Genomic DNA, 22,549 nt, shown 5'->3' with positions numbered 1-22,549 from the left:
ACACTGTTTTGACCAGAGTTAGTCGCTGCTAGTCGACCTTACTAAGAGTTAGTCGAGCCTTACAACTTAAAGCGAACGGACGTTGCGGTGTTAAAATTCGGTAAAATATATTTCATGATATATAACGGTTATTGTTCAAGGTGTGGATAATTTTGTTGTTGTTATTATTTCAATTATGCTTGTATAAAAATTAGAAATTTTCTCTTTGAAAGCGGAAGATTTTAAAAAGATATTTTAAGTGCATAGTGTTGCCGTTGAATTAAGTGCTGAAAAGTTTTACTGTTTGAAACTAAAAATTGCAAATAAATAAGGATTTTTTATCTTCTCTGGTAAGTAAAGAAAGGGGCATTAGTACATATTACAACAGTTTTAGGGGTTAGGACAGTTTAGAGCCCTTAAAGGGCATAATTTTGACAACATTTTCTCGAAGTGAAGTAAATGAAATCGAAATGCTTTCTTGCAGGCTTTATTAGATATATATATTTGATTATATAACATTTTATATATATTGATATTGTGATGAAAATGGCGGCTACCTAGTAAATTTTTGGAATCCGTTTTTTTTTTTTTTCAAAAAAGCCTCGACGGGCGAGTGTAAATTCAGATTTTCCTGCTGTCTGAAACAAGCTATTAATCTCCATATCTTAAACTAGGAATGTACTCTTACCTATGCTTTTAGTTTTTCCTGGAATTTTTGTGGTAGTAGAAAAACTTAAACAATTTTTTAAACGAAAAGTGAGCAGTTTAGACGATAACTTCGGCTACACGGAAGCTATAAAATATAGCAGCCGTAGCTGAGAGTGTTAACGAAGACCGTGGAGAGTCGGTTCGGCGCCATTCGCAGCAACTCGGCCTGACGTATGGAACGACTTAACACATTTTCGAGTCGAGAACTGATTTTCCCAAGCGACAGCCCTTCGCTGTATGGGCTCTTGAAAAATTTCATCAAGATCCGACGTTTTCGAGCCAAATTGTTTGCTGTTATGAGGCCAATTTCTGGCTCCATGGGTATGTACAGCCGCTTTTGGAAGAAGAGCAACCTGAAGAGATTCAAAAGCAGTCATTTCATCCAGAAAAAACAAGGGTTAGGTGTAGTTTGTGGGCTGGTGGAGTCGTCAGTCCATGAGCAGATAATTTCACGTTTAGGGCCGGTCGTTTGACCACCAAGATCTTTTTGTAAAATCTAAAATTTTAGCGGACAATCCCGTTTCGATTCAGGCCTTGAAGCAAAACATCACGCGTGTCATTCCCCAGTTACCAGTCGAAATGCTCGAACGCGGCATCGAAAATTGGACTGAACAGATGAACCATTTGAGACATAGCCACGGTCAACATTTGAAAGAGATAACCTTTAAAAAATACATGCGAAAGAAGGATCTTTCTTATGATAATGAACATTACTCAAAAAATTTTATGTTTCTATGTTTTTTCTTTAAAAAGTAAGGAACTTCGAAGTGAATCACCCATTAAAAGGTTTTCTATACAAGCTAAACTATCGTTCAGTTTATATGACAACAATATGCTATAGTGGTCCGATATCGGCCGTTCCGACAAAAGTAAAGCAGCGACTTGGTGAGAAAAGGACGTGTGCAACAGATCGATATCTCAAAAACTCGTTGGCATATATACAGATAGACGGACGGACGGACAGAGGGACAGAGTTAAATTGATACAGCTTGTCACGTTGGTCATTTACAAGTAGATATATACAGGTAGGGTCTCTGATGTTGTTGTTGTTTTAAAGGTTATCTAATCCCCGTTGGGATGGTAAGGATTATCTAAGTTGTCGTCGACGTCATCTAACGGGAGGCTCAAGAAACGTGCTGTTTCGACGGGGTCGGACCAAATGGAAAAGAGTGTCAGATGAGTGGGGTTGGTGGGGCATACAAAGAGGTGGGCGGTGTCATGCGGAAACTCATTGCACGCAGGACATACATACATATGTTGGATATGTAGGGTATTCTGGACAAGTAGGAGTTTAACCTGCTACAATATCCAGAACGAGGCTGCGCAAAGGTAACTCGCGTTTCTCGCGGCAACTCGAGCTCTCCGTCTGCAATAGGTGGTGATTTGATTTTTATTTATTAGGGTCACTGATGCTTCCTTTTGATTGTTACAAACATTGTGGCAAACGGAATTTACCTTTTCAAGGTATAATGAAACGGAATTTAATGGATAATTTAAATGCGAAGTTAAAATTTTAGGTAGATCTCGGTAGGCAGATTTTTTATTCACTTTTCTGCCAGTTCGATAACATTTTAGGAGCCTACAATATATTTTAAAAATATTGAATTTTTGAAAAACCCAGACAGAACTAATCCTAGGATAGTTTTAAATAAAAAATATGTGTTATAAAAAATTGCTCATGGGAATTTTTCTGATTCCAAATCTTACTTCTTTTTCAATGTTTTATTTTTTTTCTCTCTACTCTACCTAAAGTGAGTCAGTTTTCATTTAAACGCTCTTTTTTCTCCGGCAAACATGTAATGCCGTTTATGCAAATTATCAAATGATGTAGTAGTGACGTAGACTTTGTTGTTGTTGTTATATTCTAACAGCTCCTGCCAGCTTAGGCCAACGTGCAACATTTCAAGTATGTGTTAGCACACATTTTACAAACTAATTTGCATAGAAGTTGCTTTTCAAGTTGTTACTTACATCACCCCTGCACTCACAAGTACTCACCCGCCGCACAGAACAACGTCGCTAGCATGCCGCTGGTCTCAAGGACCAATAACTTGCGGCCCTTACACTCCAACATTATTTTTTGGCGCTTCTCGCATTTAATTGACCTACTTGGCAATAACAAAGCAAGGCCTTTCACAACTTTCTTTTTCTGTTTTTTTCTTTGTTTTTTGTGGCTCACTCCCTAAGCCGCTTTCGTAAAACTACACTTCAATCCTTGCTAGCTTACCGCTCACCGTTGGCAGCCCCGCACATGAAGTCGGTCGAGGCGAAAGCGATAAGAAGTTCAACAAAACTTGCGTTATGAAATAATTTATTCGCATGTCATGGCATTTTTAGTTTGATTTTTCGTCTTAATTGTTGTTCGCATTGCGTTTGAATTTTATTTCAGCGCACACCCCACCAGCTCCCAGTCGGTGTTCCATTCTCGTTCCAAACGAATATTCAAATTTTCTCGCTTACATTTTCACATTTTTGCGGCTTTGCGTTTTTGCGCGTCCAATAAAAAATAATTATGCCATCTGTGACTGGCCATCAACTCATTAGAAGTGCCATTCCTTAATCCAAATTAATGCCCGCCCACTCGCCGCTGGTCATTTGTAATTCTTAGGGTCATATTAATTGCTCTACAAGGGCCTTGATATACGACCGGCAATAAACCTGGCAGCGACTAACAGGCAAAAAACATATGTATGTACTTAGGCGCACATACCATAATATATATATATATATATATATATATATGACTGTAGGCACATATGTATGTATGTAGTTGTATTGCCACTTTTATGGCGTGAATTTTTAATGCTTTGGCATTTTTCAATTCGCCCCTGGTCTCTTTGGTGGTCAAAGTTTATTTCACGTCAATTTCATTTCACCTAATTTTCCGCCATTACGTCAGTGGGCAAATGCATCCATTTATAGCTGCCAATGCCCACACACACGTATGGAAATGGTGGACGCAGTGTCATAAAAGCGTACGCCACTAAATCGAGGCATTGCTCCACTAAACATCGATTGAACTTGAACTTTTTTCCGAACCTTTTTTTCGTTTTAATTGAACGCAAATATTTACTTTGCAACTTTTGTTGCTTAATTTTAAATTTATGGAGGCGGTCTCGCAACGCACACATACACACACGCGCACTACTTAGCACTCAAATGCAACCGTTACAATTGTAGACGCGCCGCTTGACAGTCTATAAAGTATTGCCTAAGCGAGGGCATTATATTCCGACTGCAAATGGTTATTAAATTAATTATTTAATAATACAAAGGCAACCGAAAGACTAAGTGCCGTTTAAGAAAATAAAATATATACTAACAAGAACTATTTCCGCTGCTTAGATGGCTAACTCGGAGGTTAAATGCTCACATATGTGGTTTTATACTATAAATGCAGGGTATACAAGTATTGATGTAAAAGAGTGGGCATAGCTTTGATTTAAACTCATCTACTCTGAGTGCTTTATACGACTTCAGTACTTGGCTTTAAAACCTAAAGGAGTTGGAAGGAGTGCCATTGTACCCTGTCATCGTTTCATCATTTTGAAAGATGTCGAGCTAAATCGACAAGTTCTAGATTTATTCTTATACATTATATAATTCTTATACATTATATAGTTCTGATAGCTTAAAATCAAAGCCAAGCTCTGATTATAGACTGTCCCATATCTATTGATAGTACAGCTGTTCCAACAGTAAATTGAATTCACTGCCCCCATTATACTACTCAGTGACATTTTCAGTTGTTCTACTAACGTACTCACATTAATATGATATGTGACTAATATGACGATATTCCTTTCCTGTGACTTGGACAGATTACACTCAAGTTGTGTTCAACAGCCATCTGATCAATTCATAGTCACAAACTTTGTGCGAAAATATTGGTCAATTGGCGTTCTTTAGCTGATATGCTGTTACTCTAACTTCCTTGTTCTGAGACTTTTAACTAATTACCACGTTACGCTGTGGTGCTTTAGAGGCCCCATAAACCTGTGTACAAGTATTTCTCACCACACACACTCATGCTCTGGATAAAGTCACTATTTGATGGAAGGCTCATTTCTGGTGGTTGCATGTCAAACTCATAAGCCTACGTCTGATCGGCAGCTATAAAGCTCTGCGTGAATGTGGTATCGGAATTCATATGATCAAGCATGTCCAAAGAGACCTGTTTACTGGTACCTTTTGGAAAAAAAAGCTTTATCGGGACTAGTCGAGCAAGAACGCGTTTCATAACCAGAAACATCAAATTTAATTTGGAAAGAACATTCTTTGGCATTTATTTTCCGAAGGTTGTCTCTTTCAAATGTTGGCCACGGTTATGTCTGACATGGTCCATCCATTGAGTTCAATTTTCGTAGACTCGTTCTAGCATTTTGATTGGTAACTTACGAATAGCACGCTAGAAGGCCTGAATTGAAGCGTAATTATCCGCATAGACTTTAGACTTTACATATCTCTACAGAAAAAAGTCTAACGGTGTGATATCACATGATCTTGTTGGTCAATCGACTGACCCAAAACGTGAAATTATCTGCTCACCGCAGTGTTCTCTCAATAAATCTATTAATTCATGTTATGTGTGGGTAGTGGCGCCGTCTTGTTGAAACAAGAGCCGAGATCACGAGCTTCAATTTCAGGCATAACATTACAGTTACGTTTTCACCGGCTTCATTTTTGAAACGATGATTTCACCGATCCACAAACCATACCTCATCTATGTTTTTTCTGGAAGAAATGGCAGTTCTTGAATCTGTGCAGTTTGCTCTTCTTCCCAAATACCGCAATTTTGTTTGTACCCATGCCCATTGAGTCAGAAATGGTCCTCATCGCTGAATTTGGCTCGAAAACATCAGATCTTCTTAGAACTTTTCAAGAGCCTATAGAGCGAAGCAATGTCGCTTCGGAAGGTCGAGCGGCTTCAGTTCTTGCACAAGCTGTATTTGTACGCTTTCAACTTAAGATCTCTACGTAAAATGCGCCAAGTCGTTCCATACGTCAGTCCGAGTTGCTGTAAACGGCGCCGAATCGACTCTCCCCCAGCTACGACTGCTGTATTTTCTTCACTGCGTGCTAGACGTGGTCTATTCGGTCGAATATTATTCAATAATGAATACTGAGTCTCATGATGGGTGATGAAGTTGAGCGATTGTATTCAGTAATTTCAGTAAGACATCTAACATATCAACCGAAGTACCTATACTTGATAATATAGTTTGAACAAAACATTGAGAAAAATGCGACAAAAAATGGAGACATGCCAAGCACCATATTATTCTATGAGAATGGCCGACATTTACCATACGCTCTAAGGTCATTTTGAAAGGCGAAATTCTTATGGAAATTATATATGGATTAGGGAAAGTTCTTCACCGATTGCATCCATTTTTGGCACTTATAGACTATATCATGAACTATTACTACTTAATTGTAGAAACAGAGACCCTCATATTCTGTATATGAAGTCTATGTTAGTCATCCAATTCCGCCCAACTGATGTATTCGCTTCCTCAGGAAGTCGGAGAGACATGCACCTAATTTCCTCAAGATAATTTATATTTTTATAAGATATTTTATATATTTTTATTTATATAAGCCTATATTTCTCTCGAATAGTTTTAAATGTTACAAACAACCGTTGAGTGAGCCAAATTATTATACTCTATGCAACATGTTGTATATAAAAATTAATAAACTCGCAAATTATGGTCAACATTTTTCACCTAAATAATAGTCAGGCTTAATTCAGCGCATTATTAAATCAATAACAGCTACATAGAGGAAAGCCAACAAAAACTAAAAAAAATTTAGTTACAACAACACACGCCACTGCAAATCACTATGCATCACCTGCACCGCCAATCGGCAACTACTGACCGCTATAAAATCAACATAACGGTACTTATGTACATATCTGACCAATGAGATAACAAAAACAATAAGCCATTACAATTACGGGCTGACAGGCATAGAGCAATATGTAGTTGTTTGTGCACAGCATAATACACAATATGACATGACAAGCGCCGCAATTTCGAGTCACACGAACGACTGAGCGGTCAAACGACCGAACCGTCAATACGAGAAACAAACTGAACGGGAGTAGCCGCCACAGAAAATAAACAAATGCGGACATTAGTATAACAACAACAACGGGAGATAGTGCCTTGTAATAAACACTTGCAATGACAATAATCAAATGGCAACAACGAAAACAGTTAAACAAAGCAAAAACTTGAAATATGTACGAGTATAATGCAAAAACAACGCTTATCAAGATATTAGCGGACATGGAAAATGCGCAGGGAGGAGAAGAAGTGGACGGCAGGTGGGAATTCGCAAGCTAACATTTCACACAACGGCACTTATACATACATATACTATATATATAATGGTGCTAAAGTCTATTGCTCCAACGGCTCACACAACCATACATACATACATATGCACGCTGTAAATGTGGCCGAGAAGAGAGATAGAGAGTAGGGAAAAGGCATTCGTGTTATGGAGTAATTTTTTTAGTTCAAATGGTACTCTGTTTGTATGTATGCACATACAGACAGAAACTGTCATTCGTTTTCAACGACGCCAAACTGCATGAATGGGTTGCGTATACGCCGTGGCGCTTTTTAAACACTATCAACTGCATGCTAGCAAAACATTAGCATAGTGCAGATTTAAGTAACAGTAAAGTTGAGATTTTCAAAAGTTCACTTTCGCCATGACTGTTCGACAAATATTTTTCATAATTATTTTTTGAAGTTTCTGTGTTCTGTTTAAAAAGTGTACGATATTATTGAGACAAATTTCGATGTTCGCTAAAAAAATCATTTAAATTCGATATTTGGACTCTTTCAACAGTTTTGTTCACCTAACGGTTACTTGTATCGCAAAAACCTAATCGAGATAGATATCGAATTATATATATAAATTACCAGGATGGCGAAATGAGTTGAATTCCGCGTGACTGATGAAACTGGGTTACGCGTTTCTTGTGAAAAAATACGATTTCGTAAATGAGCGTAAAAGGACCACTGCCTCATTTTGTTACCGAAAACGTATAAAGTACCATAACTAATCACTAAATTAATGTACTATATAAACCTATAATTTGGTATAGGGAATTGCAGTAGAAAGGCGAACCTGTGGGCGAACATTTCGAAAAAGAATAACCTAAACTATTAATGTTATACCTATAAGAACCTTTATCGCCATTGAAAAATTAATAAAATTGGATTATAACTCCGCCCACTCTCCTCATAACGCTTTTCTTAAAAACTACTAAAAGAGCGATAAGTCATTAAGAAAAGCGCCAGAGGCAATAAATTTTGCAAACAGGGTCATACTAAAAGGCTATATAGGAGTCGGGGTCAAAATCGGTCGATTGCAGTGGTGTCGCCCGCATTTAGGTGAAAATCTATATCTCGGGGCCTACTCGACCGGTTTCCATCAAATTCGGTATATGACATTATTCCGACGATCCTATGTTACCTTGTAGAAATAGCAGTAATTTGACTACAACCACGACTACTTTCCATACAGTACAACTTCAAATTCAATATTATTCTATCACTTTCCAGTACACAACTCAAGTACCAATGAGGTGCGCTTGAGGTATGCCATATTGAGTCTAAAATTCGTTCGTCAAAATCGAAACATAACTTTTCAAGCCCCCACATACCGAATGGACCCCAGTGCATATGGCTGGAGTTTTGCGGAAAATAACGGTCAATCTGCCATATACATTATGTTATTGAAATTCGGTGAGAATGTTACTTTGATAGTAGTATAACCTTATGTCAAAAATGGGTTGGTCAATGTTTCCTTTAATCCTCATATACCTTATATAATGGTGAATATGACGGTTGATCGATGCTATTCGTTACGTTTTTTTTAAATTCGGTCACAATCACGGCTCTATGCGATGGTGCATTATCATCGTGTAAAATCTATGAATTGTTCTTCCACAGTTCTTCTACAATTCTGACCGTTTTCGACGGATGTTCTCACGCAAACGCCCCAGTACGGCCTAATAGAACACTTTATTGACCGTCTGTCCCTCCAGAACAAATACATACATGCACCAAACCACGAATATCGAAAAATCAATGAGCATCACCTTGATTTTTGAGCGGCTTTGGCGAAGTTTTTTCGGTTTCGGCTCATTTTTTCCGCCCGATTCGATGTTTGTTGACTTTTTCGCATGTCAAAATCATAAACCCCTGTCTCATCGGCAGTTATAATGCTTTCCATGAATGTGGGATCGGAAAAATTCAGCATTATTGGTACGAATCGAGCAAGAACGCGTTTCAACCCAAAGTATCCACCTAAATCATTCGAATGGACTTGCAAAAGAAGTCGAGCTCTCTTGCCATCTCTCCATCTCTCTAACACTTGCCTGACGATATTCAAGCACCATATCCTTAATATTCTCATCAGTTGAAGAGATCGAAGGTCGTCCAGAACGAAGCATAACTTTAACGATCTCTCAACCGTTTTTGAGGGTTTGTACCATTCTTAGGTTTGTGTTTTTGACACAACATATACGAATTAGACAGTAAAAAATAGTGCAGTTACAAAAATTTACAACAAACTGAAAGTTGGTGAATACGTTCAAAACATGAATAAAAATATCATATAAAAAGTCTTCATAATTCCGATACATGAAAACAGTAATACTTTTCAGAAAAATATATTAATTTAAGGTTCAGCTTACGAGCATACGATCTACAAATGATAGTAATAATTTTATCATCATAATTAGTTAATTCTATGTTTACCAAAGTGGGCAAAAATGTATATAGTATGGGTATGCTAACAATAATGGCGTGAAATAGGCAGTTCAATGTATCTGAAATCTAAAAGAAACATAACAAATATACATACATACTTAAGCATGTATAATTATTTATGGTAGGAGGCAATATCAAACATACAAGTAGTCAACAATCCAATAGTCTGTGACATGTATGCCTTCAACTGCGCATAATATATGTATATAACCGTTAAAAGTTGTTCTGTACACATGTCAATGAATTTATGTTTGTAAATAAATACGAGGTGTGTTCAAACTATAAGAAATTGACAAAAAAAAAGTAGTTTCAAACAATGCAGAAAACTTCTGAACAGTTCCTGTACCAGGAGCATTGATTATTCTTATCGAAACGAAATCGTCTTCAAGCAAACTCCACTGTTTAACGGCACACATAGGAGAACAAATGTTGAAAAATAATAGCAAAGTCTTTAATAATGATTCGAGGTTTCTCCAACATTATTTCTTTCAATTTTTCAACACTTGTATCACTCATTTAATCGTACATTAACTTCAAATGAATTTTCTTATTGACACGTAAATCCTTTTAGGCCAACACTATTGCCTTTGTAAATAGGAAAAAGTGAAAAAAATCATAGCAGAATAAAACCCATTGAAAAAGGAAGATAAAATAACAGAAATGAAAAACAAGTAAAAAGGGTTTTATCAATCCGATTTAAATAATTTCTTCGGAGATTACATAATTGCTTTCGGCAATAATCCATGCCAAATTTCATGAAGATATCGTCCAATGAAAAACTTTTTCATGCAAGCACTTGATATCGATCGTTCAGTTTGTGTGACAGCTATATGCTAAAAGGGTCCGATATCGGCGATTCAAAATGAGCAGCTTCTTGTGGAGAGACGGACGTGTGCAAAATTTCAGATCGATATTGTTAAAATAATGAAATGCCATTTTCATTACCGATGATTTTTTTCTTACAAACATTAACGACCCTAGTCTATCAAGGAATAGACAAGGAAAAAGGAAAAGCTACCTTTTTCGAACACACCTCATAGTATATTGAAATATTGGGAATTTAATGTCTACAAGTCAAAAATAAAAGCGTTTTCATACACAAAGGGCGTGTATTTAAAGGCACAAGCAATCGCAATTAATGACAATGCATATTTCCATACATATTTACATATGTACATAGGTTAACACGAAACTTTCCTAATCGCTTTGGTGACAAATTGAAACCTAAAAAGCAGTCAACATTAAACTACTACCTTTTAATTACTATCTTTATATGCACGTGAATTAATATATACCTACATATAGACATACCCATATACAAAAAGTTTAGTTGTGAAGCTTGGCAAGAAAATCATTCATCCAACTAGATATTTATGTATGTATGTATGTACCACAAAGAAATTAATATGTAGATTTTAATGTCGAAATGAATTTCGCAGAAAACTTATATAACGCACATATATGTATGTTAAATACAATATATATACATACATATGTATATATCTCAAAAACTAATGAACACATTTTTATGAAACCTAAAACACTTCGCCTTACGCTGGCTCGAAACCGGTATTAGATCCACAGTTGTTCAGAATGATATGTAGAACATTTCCACCCGCTCTAATGCACCAATAGCGGCGATTCCGATAAATGAGTATCTTCTTGTGGAGAAAAAGCGTGTGCAAAATTTCAGATAATTTTCTCAAAAATTGAGCGACTAGGTCCGTAGTAAAGTTCATCTGGCCGCAATAGTAGGGGTCAAATTGTATGGGGAAGGGTGAGACATCCAGGCACTTTCTCCGCCATTGTCCAGTATTTGCCAGATTGAAGATGAAACATTTCAGCAGTCTTACCTTCGCCGAACCACGAGTCTTAGCCAAAACTGGCATTGGACGTCTAAACGAGCTGAGCTCGTTTTATAAGAGTCTTATTATCAATTATATAGGGGTTTCAGGTAACACAACGCAAGGTAACACAACGGACCGGTGTTCAAAGCTGTCCAAATGAGATACCTGTTTTGATCGGCATCTTAACTTTGAGGTTAACCCATAGACTAGATCGCTTATATAGTATACAGATGTGCAGGCATTCATAGCTAAATCGACACAGCTGGTCACGCTAATCATTTATATATACATATATATGTATATACTTATGTGCTTCATAGGGACTCCGACGCTTCCCTGTTCAGGGTAAAAAATTTTATTTTTGATCAAAATCTAGATATAGTTTATGTTCTAAAAATAAATTCGAAAGTATTTTTCCCACTAATTTAATTAAGTTGATTAACTGAAATATGGACAGTGAAAATATGGACACATTTAGTGCATTGTGGTTACAAAGTAAGAAAATTTCAATCATACACACATATTTACTACTCCCAAGGCTCTTCATTAGACAAGCATCAGTGGGTAATCAATAAAATTCACTACTAAATGCGTCATTAAGCCATTGAAATGCTGAATTTAAAAGCTATGGCGCCATTTAATTCGGTAGATACCTTTGTATCGGAGTCTAAAGCGTACAGAGTGCACGTGTGAGTTAATTCAACGCATAATTGCTTCTAAAACTATTAATCTTTTCTAATGCATTTCAATTAAAATGTAATATTAGAGTTGTTGAAACAAGTAAAGGATGTGTGATGGTCTAATGGATGTGCTTGCTTGCTCTCTATAGTATGTATCTTTTCCTTTCTCACTCTTTCCATGCCAATGCTTAGTTGAATAAATCTGCGACTTTTTATTGAAAGCATATTTCTGGACTGAAAAATATTTTACTTTTCGTTATTTTACTGTATTTCTATTTTACTGAATTCCTTCTTTTAAAAAATTTTTTTTTAGAAATGATAAAAATTCTGCTATCTCCAAATTTTTCAGATTTCAAGTAGAAAATAAACACGAAGAGCGCAAATTTTAAAAATATACTGAGTGGGAGCGAAACTTAACAACATTTTATTCTATTGTGATTCTACTAGTGACCTGATTTTGTTTATTTTTGTTTCTTAGAGTCGTACACAGTCCGTTTGCTTTGGTATTATTACTAAAAACGATTAAGTTTTCTTGTTAAAATTTCTATAAATGTTTTACGCAAACTGTTATTAGTATCTTGATAATAATATTCCTTTTATATTTTTTCATTAATTTTTTTCTACCATTCGGTGTTGCTTTTGTTAGCTTGACCCGCAAACAACACGCAAATGTTTCTAAAATGATACACATACGAAACCATAAATATTTTTTAGCAATTCCAAGTACAATTTTCTTCTTTTCTAATTTTCTTAATGCTAAGAAATATAAGATAAGAAGGCAACAGCTAGAATTTCTTAAATCTTAGTATTTTGTGTCATAACTTATACTCCAAGCCAGCATTCCTTAACTGCAATGTTTGTTCTAAACAGAGGACGAGACTTGAAGCAATGACTTGTGTCTATGATGGGCAAAAAATTGTAAGACTTTTTAATTTAAATTTCACGTGAAAATCCATTGTCGAACTTTTTTTATCTGGGTCGGTATGTCAGTGATTTCAGTGCCAAATATCACAACAAAATAATCATTAGTGTCTAGTTTACGCTTATCTTTTTGAAGTACATAAAGTGCATTCGGCGATTTTGACGATGAGCGAAATTATTCAACAAAGAAGTTCCATTAAATTTTGTCTGCGGAATAAAATTTTGATGCAAAAACGTTGGAAAAGGCCTTCGGTGATAATTGTTTGTTGCAAGTGTTTTTGATTGTTACAATTTATTCAAAAAGGTTTGAGAACGCGTTGACGACGAATCACGTCCCGGACGGTTAACAACATCAACTGATGTTCAACATGTCAATAAAATAAAGAAATTAGTGCTTTAGAATCGACGATTAACAGTCAGAGATCTAGCTGGCATCGTTGGAATATCGCAAGAACCAGTGAAAACCATTTTGAAAGATCATTTGGGCCTAAGAAAAGTGAAAGCACGATTGCTTCCAAAATACATAAATTTTGTCGAAAAACAACATCGCGTTAACGTCTGTGAAACAGTTCTTTCCAACTAACTGAATATCATGAAACGTATTTTAACTGGCGATAAATCTTGGATCAGTTGTTCAATCGGCCGAATATCGTGACAAATGTGAGCCGTAGCCGAAAAAACACGTCAAAGCTGGTCAAAAATCAAAATTATGTTTTCTTCGATTATCGAGGTGTGGTGCACCCCGAATACTTTCCAACTGGACACACTGTCAACAAGGAATACTATCTGAGTATTATGCGTCGTTTGTGCGAAGCTATTCGTAAACAAGTAAGAAAGGTCTAGTTCGGGTGTCACCGAACATTTTATACTCTCGCATGATAAAGTGATAATCGAGATTTCATTATCCGTCTTTTACATATTTTTCAAATACCGTATTTGTGTAAAGTTTTATTCCGCTATCATCTTTGGTTCCTAATGTATATATTATACAGAGAAGGCCTCAGATGGAATTCAAAATAGCGTTGTATTGGAAGAAGGCGTGGTTGTCAACCGATTTCACCCATATTTCGCACATGTCATCAGGGTGTTAAGAAAATATTAAATACTGAATTTCATTGAAATCGGTAGAGTTGTTCCTGAGATATGGTTTTTGGTCCATAAGTGGGCGACGCCACGCCCATTTTTAATTTTTAGAAAAAGCCTGGGTGCAGCTTCCTTCTGCCATTTTTTCCGTAAAATTTAGTGTTTCTGACGTTTTTTGTTAGTCGGTTAACGCACTTTTAGTGATATTCAACATAACCTTTGTATGGGAAATGGGCGTGGTTATTATCCGATTTCTTCCATTTTTGAACTGTATATGGAATTGCCTGAAGGAAACTACTATATAGAGTTTGGCTGACCTAGCTATAGTGGTTTCCGAGATATGTACAAAAACTTAGTAGGGGGCGGGGCCACGCCCACTTTTCCAAAAAATTACGTCCAAATATGCCCCTCCCTAATGCGATCCTTTGTGCCAAATTTCACTTTAATATCTTTATTTGTGGCTTAGTTATGACACTTTATAGGTTTTCGGTTTTCGCCATTGGGCGTGGGCGTGGGCGTGGCAGTGGGCCGAACATCTTCGAACTTAACCTTCTTATGGAGCCAAGAAATACGTGTACCAAGTTTCATCATGATATCTCAATTTTTACTCAAGTTACAGCTTGCACGGACGGACGGACAGACACGGACAGATCATCGGATTTCAACTCTACTCGTCAACTGATCACTTTGGTATATATACCCTATATCTAACTCTTTTAGTTTTAGGACTTACAAACAACCGTTATGTGAACAAAACTATAATACTCTCCTTAGCAACTTTGTTGCGAGAGTATAAAAAAGGCCGGAATTATGGGCCGAAAACTCTCGGTTTTTACACCACGATAATGCACCGCCGCATACTGCATTGATTCTTCGAGAGGTTTTCGGCAAATTTTCTATCAATATGGTGCCGCACGAAATGACCAAACTTCTACACGCCTGTGAAGCTAATGAAAATAAATAAGAAAATCTCAGTCTCACTCACTCTCACAAGTGTGTCCTTCATTCGTCCCTAAGAAACTACACACAAAAAATTAAAATATAAGGTAAAAAGCTGAGACAACAAAAGGAAATGTTAATGGTGTAAATATTTAACGGAACATTAATGGAAATCGCTTAAATACATATATTTATATATAAATGTGTAAATAAAGAAATCTCATTTGTGCTGTCTCAACTGATCGATCTGTAGAAGGTTAAGTCAAATGCGACGCCGGGTAGGGAAACCCGTAGCCAAATCAGCCAATTAACATAAACATTAACGAAACTGTAGCCGTCAACACTTGGGCACAAATTCACGAAAATCAATTCCCCAAATAATTAAGCACACACACACTTTCAAAATGTTGTTCTTATATGTATTTATTTTTTATTATTATTTTATTTATTTTTATGATTTTCGTGTGTCTAACTATTAGTGTTGTAAATGCAGTGATTAAGTTAATCGCTCTTTAAGGTTGAGGTCTTGCCTTGACTAGCGAACGCCACATAACGGTAATCACAAATGCGTGCACAATATTTAAACAATAACAACAACTGATCCTACCTCAACGACACGACACGTGAAACAGTTATTTCAAATTCTTGCTGTTTATTTATGCATACTTTAAGGCGTTGCACCAAGGCGCTGCGAGTATTTCGGCCTCACGAAGGTTAAATATTGTTGATACTCGTGTTAAAATTGTATATACACATATGGTGCAGCATGGTGTTAAATTTACGTGCGAAAACAAAGACAAAGTTAACGACTTTATTGTAACGGAGTATGTGAATCATCTACATTATATTTAGTATGTTATAGTGAGCCATGAGTAGACCAGTTTTTATCCTAGTTTTGATCCTTAGCTGATGTCTGATGGATTGCCGTCATGTTGTTCATGAGAATTAGTTATCCTTCAGGATGCCAGCACTAGACTTGAATTTCAATAGATTCTGCAGTCTCACTATCGACACATCTTCCAGTGTTGCATACTGTCGAGACCCCTTTTCTACGTTAGTTTTGGATCTTCTTTCTCTTTCCAATCTAAACGCGGGGTCATGTAGTCGGTACTTGCTAAACTGACAATAAACACCGAGTTCTGTATGTAAATTCTTCTGCAGCCAGTAAATGTCCCACCTATTTAGCCGCGCAGTTTTCAGCAAAGATGTCTATGTTGGCAGGTAGAAGGTCTGCCGTTAGAGTGATTTTTGGCGATTAGATAGATTTCCGTACGCCTATCCACCATATTACTGCACCATAGAAAGACTTACAAAAGCTCTATAGCATTTGACTTGACTCTTTTCGAAGAAATTACATCTAAGACCCTTCAGATTAAAAAAAATATAATCAGGATAGCAGATGTTCAAAATTAACTCCCCTCTGCAAACAGAAAACTGACACTTCGTTCTTCTTTACTGGCGTAGAAATCGCTTACGCGGTTGTAAATCTTCTACAGAACCTTTCTCTCGAAAACTCTTAATGTCTACTCATCAGATGTTGTCATCGTCCATGCCTACGTTGTTGTTGGTATTAATGCTGGTTCCAAGATAGACGAAATTATCTATGACTTCAAAGTTATGACTGTCAACAGTGACGTGGGGGCCTAGTCGCGAGTTCGACGACTGTTTGTTTGATGACAGGAGATATTTTGTCTTGCCCTCTTTCACTACCATACCCATTTGCCCCGCTTCCTTATCTAGTCTGGAGAAAGCAGAACTAACGGCCCGGTTGTTGATGCCAATGATGTCGATATCATCGGTGGACGTCAGCAGTTATAGAAGATAGTACCTTCCCTTTTTAGTTTTGCAGCGAATTATTTTCTCCAAGAGTAGATTGAAGAAGTCACACGAAAGGGAGTCGCCTTGTCCGAAACCTCGTTTGGTATCGAATTGACGCTTCCGGGTACCGAAAAAAGTCCTGATAATTGAGAGTGGGTCTAACTACTAAGCTTTGATGGACGGACATTGCCCCCCAATTATTAATAGCATATTCCTTGAAAATCCTTTGCACAAGTCCTAAGCCTTAATACAAGTGATAAAGAGATCTTATTTTAACTGAGACTAATGGTATCTTGACACTGCAAAAATGTCAACTTTAATTGCTTGTTTCCAATAAATGTACTACAAAATGGTCACACGACTGTTAGATCAAAAGTTTTGAAGGACTTACTAATATGTATCTAAGCAGAGTTGAAAGTTTCTTCCACGAATATGTCCACATAACTTAAAGCTTATTTTCAATCAATTTTTTTTTCTCACTTGGACACTGACCCAAGCCAACTTAGTGCAAAATATCTACCAGCCTTTCTTCATAGTCTTAACACTCGATCATTATTACTTTACCTTCAAATAAATAACGTACCGCATCTACTTTGCCAACACATTCACCTAAAACGTTAAAACGATTTCTCGTATAACTATTTTTAATTATTCATCAATGCTGATGCATTTCCACCGTAATGTGATTTCTGTTATAAACTATTAACATTGTTGTGGCACATCAACAAAAGTTTTCCGCTTTTCAACGCCCACAACTGCCAACTCACGGAATCCTTAATGACACTTAATGCCTGCAATGGACTTTAAGGTTTTTGTGATTGTATAACTGAGTGGTGTGTGTCCGTTTCACTTGTTTATGAGCAGGTGCATCCTTTGACACCTTTGGAGCAATCAATCATGACATTAACGAGTATTTAATTTTCAATCAAAATGCAGAAAAGGGTGTAACTATTTGCAACTCATGTTGAACAATTGACAGGGTTTTACAATAAGAGTGGTATGATTTCATTAAGTGAGAAGTAAAATCGATAAAATTATTTAACATTATTCAAGTGGCATCCAAGACTTCTTTTGCAGCAACGAATCCCAATTTTCGAGTCTTTTTTCCACTAAATCAAGTCGTATGCCATGAATAGCACGTTCAATGTTGACTTCTACAGCTTGAAGAGAGGCTGGTTTATTGCTAAAAACCAATGTCTTTAAATAGCACCACAAGTAGTAGTCCAATGATGTTAACTCACAACATCTTGGTGGACATTCAATATCACTATTTCTTCAAATAATCGAATCTACAAACTTTTCTCGCAATAATTCGGTTACTGCACATGCTGGACGGCACTTAGCCCCATCTTGGAACCAGATGTTGTCAAGATCAACGTCTTCCAATTGCGACCCAAAAAAGTTGGACCCAACGTAACAGCTATTAATCTATCAAGAGTTGATGCTTCTACAAATCGCTACAGCAAACTTTCATCCCCAGTTTAATTTCGATAGGAAGCCTGACAACCTTGCAACATTTTGCTCAATATTCATCCTACTTCACATATTAATTTTGAGATGTCTAGGTTAGCAAAATTTAGTGAGGGCTTTATACTATACGACAGGATACGGACAGTTTTCACCTTCAAAGTATCCATGAGTACTAACCAATGAGCACTGGCTGCTAATGGAGAAAATGGGTACAAGAAAAGGCATAAAGTCCTAAAAAAGTGAGGAAAAGCTGTAACAGAGAGCAGACTTTATGCTGGGTAAGAGTGTAAGTGGTTCCCTGAAAAGAAATTGCTCACAACATGAAGCTACAGGAACTCTGTCCAAAAAACTCAGACAATGAACAGAGCAGAATAATGAAGCCGCAGCCAGGCACTTCAGCAATGAGGGCAGAGACAGACAACAGATGGGTGTCATAGAGGGAAATTCCCCCTCACCTAGCACCATACATGAAGAATGGGTGGAGATGAACGTCGGATTGTCCAGTCTAGTTTTAAGCTTTGTACTCAGCAATCCGGCGGATCATCAAGTATCTACTTGAATTTTCTGATGAATAGTGTCGCTAAAATTAGCGCCGCATTCGAAAGCCTTAAATTGAAGGTAATACGCCAAGGATTTCCCAAGGAGACCTTGTGCCCCCTCTAGAGGAGCTACGTCGAAAAGCTCCTGCAGTGCATCACGCGACAAAACCAGGTCATATCTGGTATAGATATCTGGCAGCTAAACAATGAGAAGAAATCCAAAAAAGACGGCAAACCAATACTTGTGACAATATGCGCGGAATCGATAAAGGCTCAATCGAACGCTCAAAGTAAAGTATAATTGGGGGCAAGGCGATAACTTCGTTGCGGTGAATGTATTTCTTAGATTATTGTTTCCCCGTTTTATACTTATATTGGTGAACCATAACTTTTAGTGAAAACTTCAAACTTATACGAGTAGGTACCAGATCTTGTATTTACAATCGAGGCTAATCTGTTCGACAACTTAAACTTATCATATATAAACATTTTAATCAAAACTTCACTTCGACTTATCAAAATAAGTAATAGGTACGAACCTTTTCAAGAATATTTGTAAATTTTCCTACAGTGTTGTTCTGAACCGAAGTAAGCATATATTATACATTATATAGTAGTGTGTATGTGCTATATTCCCTTAAGGTTAACAGTGATTTTTTCCAAATTACAGCAACTAATTGACGAGCTTTAATCACGCTTCGCTCCCGCAGTGAGCCACCGCGGTTTGCGGCGCGTAAAATGGCACAAAACGGCAGTTGGTCAAGCAGCAGTGGTGGCAGCTCATCCTCGTCGGCCGCGCAGAGTCGCGGACTAGCGACAGCAAACGGTCCGCAAGAGGAGCGTTTAGTGGTTGGTTCAAACGATTTATTATATTTTATTATTAGACATAACTTTTATGGTTTTGTCTAACCGCTTTCTAGGTTGTGGTTCGCGTGCGACCCAGCGATGAAAGCTCCGATCATTGCATTGATGTGATTTCGGACAAATCACTATTATTTGATGACGGTGGTAAAAGTCGACCGAGACAATACTCGTACGATCATGTTTTCAAAGAATCAGACACGCAGGTAAGAAGTTGTGTGGAGTTTATTTTCTTGAGCACAAGAGGTCCAACAGATTGCTCAACTAAATGACCAAAAATTGTATTTTAAAAATAATTTTATATTACAAAACTTGAAAAAGCAAGTGGAAACTGAAGCTCTTCTTTCTTATAATTAATTGTTAAAAAAAAAAATAAAAATAAAATAAAATAGGAGAGGGTCTATAAGAAAACGACTGCTCCTTTGGTTAAGGATGTGCTCAATGGTCTCAACGCTGCGGTTTTCGCTTATGGTGCCACCGGTTCGGGCAAAACACACACCATGTTGGGTCCCTGTCGTAAGAAAGGCACTTCAACAGCGACCGAACGAGCCGGTACGGCGGCTTACGATGTCGATGCCAATAACAATGAAAGTGGATTGATGGTGCGAGCCATCGAGGAAATATTTCAAAATATCGACAATACGTCGAATAATGGCAGCAAGGTTAGTTGGGTGACAAATTGTTTGCATACACTCTTCATAGTATTACTCAATTATTGCAGGTATCCATTTCCTACTTGGAAATATACAATGAGCTTATACGTGATCTCCTGAATCCAGGCGGGCCGCTAGAACTGCGTGAAGATAATCGCGGTCAACGTATAACTGTCGCCGGTCTCTCGGAGATCACCACGACTAGTCGGCAAGAGGTCGTTTCGTTGTTGCTCAGGGGCAACAAAGCACGTACCATGGAGCCGACAGCAGCCAACCAAACATCGTCGCGTAGCCATGCGTTGCTCAGTATTACCGTACAGACGAAAACACCGTTGGGCACAAAACAAGGTCGTCTCTTTCTCACCGATCTTGCTGGCTCGGAACGTGCTAAGAAGACCAAGAATCGTGGTAAGCGCTTACAAGAAGGTGCACACATCAATCGCAGTCTACTGGCGCTTGGCAATTGCATCAATGCGCTGTCGGGTGGTGCGCGTTACGTCAACTATCGTGATTCGAAGCTTACGCGTTTACTAAAAGAGGCATTAAGTGGCAAGTGCAAGACCGTTATGATTGCGCATGTCGCACCCGAAGCTAAGCATCGCGACGAAACCAAAAATACACTTGTATATGCGGATCGCGCAAATAGCATTTCTACACGCTTGCAGAATTCCGTTTACATTGATGAGGTCAAAAACTTTCCCACAAAACACTACCAAAATCTGGTAACCGAACTGCGCGAGGAGGTAACACGTCTGCGTAGTAAAATGCTTACCGAACGACCGCGTAGTGGTGCAGCGGCGGCTGCTGCGGCTCAACCGGCGCGCTCCACCGAAGAGGATGAGAAACGTAAAACGGAATTACGCTACTTGCGCGAACAGATCGTGCTCACCTTCAAGCAACAAATGAAGCTGCGTCGCAAACTGCTCGAAGCGGAGAGCCATTTGCTCGGTTTGGAGCTCGATGCAGAGCGTCAGCACATGATCATATCGCATTGGCAAGGACGCATGGGTAAACTTTACGATTCACCAGCTGACGACGGTAAGGGAACTAAAATAACTGTAGAATAAATGTTTTTTTTTAATTTTTCTACATTTCCTCTAACTACAGATATTGAATCCGAAGGCGCGATTGCCTTGAAAAATGCTTGGGGTGAACTCTCGGCAATCGAGAAAGAGACACGTCGTTACAAAGAGATACGCGAGCGTACTGAACAAGAACTTGAAATGTGTCGGCAAAAGGGTGTGCAGTTAGAAGATGTAAGTAACAGAAAATGAATTTGAAAAGTATTTATTCAAGTTTTAGAACACCAACCGTAATATCTTATGCTGGTAGGAACTACCGGAACGCATTACCAGCGATGAAGAGCGCGAATTGTTGGCACTACTTTGTCGTGTGCATGAATTGGAAGCCGACAAGGTGTCGCTACAAGCTGAACGCCTAGCAAGACAGGCTGAGCTGAGACGACGAGACCTGCAACTCTTGCGCGCCGAACGTCAGCGGCGTTTATGTGAGGATATCATAAGTTCACAACGTCGTTTGATTGAGGAAGGCAATGTCGAATTGCCCGACGAACTACGCGAACTTTACGGTTTATACCAGCAAGAAATACATGCTGGCGTTGTTACGCCATCTACATCTTATGAGCGCAAATTGCCGCCAATCTATACAGCTGGGTAAGTTTTTGAATAATTTGAAATTTTTACCTTAGAAATCTTCTCCTTCTGTCACTTATATACAATATTTGTGTATCTTTATACAGTTCCGAATCACCCGGCTCTAGCTCCAGCTCTGAATGGTCGCCTGGTTCACCGTTGCCACCGATCGACAGTCAAATACTCAGCGCTTTTCAAGATGGACCAGATCGACACATGGGACCACTTGTTAATCCACGTTTACCGAAATTATCCGCGACAACTACACCGTCAACGCGACGTGGCACCTCAATACGACTGGCTAGGCATACGCCCAACAACACTTAAGACCCGACAATGAGCAACCGAAAAACGCAATCTTCAAAAGCACAAGCATTTCATTTATTTGTAGAAAATTCGGCCAAGGCGAATGGAAAAGTTTTTGCTCAGGGAAATATGATAAATTTTATTTATTTATTTTTCTTTCTCAAAAACAAGGCAAGTTCAAAAAGTAGTGTCGGAAACTTTTGGTTAGGTATTACTTTTAAGATGAAATTCGCAATTAAATATAAAATAATGAATATAGAATTTGAAATAAAGCGCACAAAAGCATATCAACAAA

At 37.9% G+C, this 22,549-nt stretch overlaps 1 protein-coding gene across 5 annotated transcripts; it reads left to right on the top strand.

The window, feature by feature from the left end:
• LOC126766668 (kinesin-like protein KIF19) lies at positions 1-22,549 on the top strand. 5 transcript variants are annotated; one of them, XM_050484413.1, is made up of 9 exons: positions 32-140; positions 195-329; positions 19,453-19,631; positions 19,703-19,849; positions 20,036-20,305; positions 20,365-21,334; positions 21,404-21,552; positions 21,629-21,969; positions 22,056-22,549. In XM_050484413.1, exons 3-9 carry the CDS (start codon positions 19,521-19,523, stop codon positions 22,273-22,275), a joined length of 2,208 nt encoding a protein of 735 aa, XP_050340370.1. In that variant the 5' UTR covers positions 32-140; positions 195-329; positions 19,453-19,520; the 3' UTR covers positions 22,276-22,549. The 5 variants fall into 5 exon arrangements, with proteins under 5 accessions (XP_050340383.1, XP_050340370.1, XP_050340371.1 ...); XM_050484414.1 differs by having other exon boundaries at positions 39-140; positions 213-329; XM_050484419.1 differs by having other exon boundaries at positions 45-100; positions 213-329.

Source organism: Bactrocera neohumeralis, chromosome 2 (assembly GCF_024586455.1).
Source record: "Bactrocera neohumeralis isolate Rockhampton chromosome 2, APGP_CSIRO_Bneo_wtdbg2-racon-allhic-juicebox.fasta_v2, whole genome shotgun sequence".
Lineage (NCBI taxonomy): Eukaryota > Metazoa > Arthropoda > Insecta > Diptera > Tephritidae > Bactrocera > Bactrocera neohumeralis.
The sequence above is the reverse complement of the archived record's forward strand: the minus strand, read 5'-3'. Positions and strand labels throughout refer to the sequence as shown.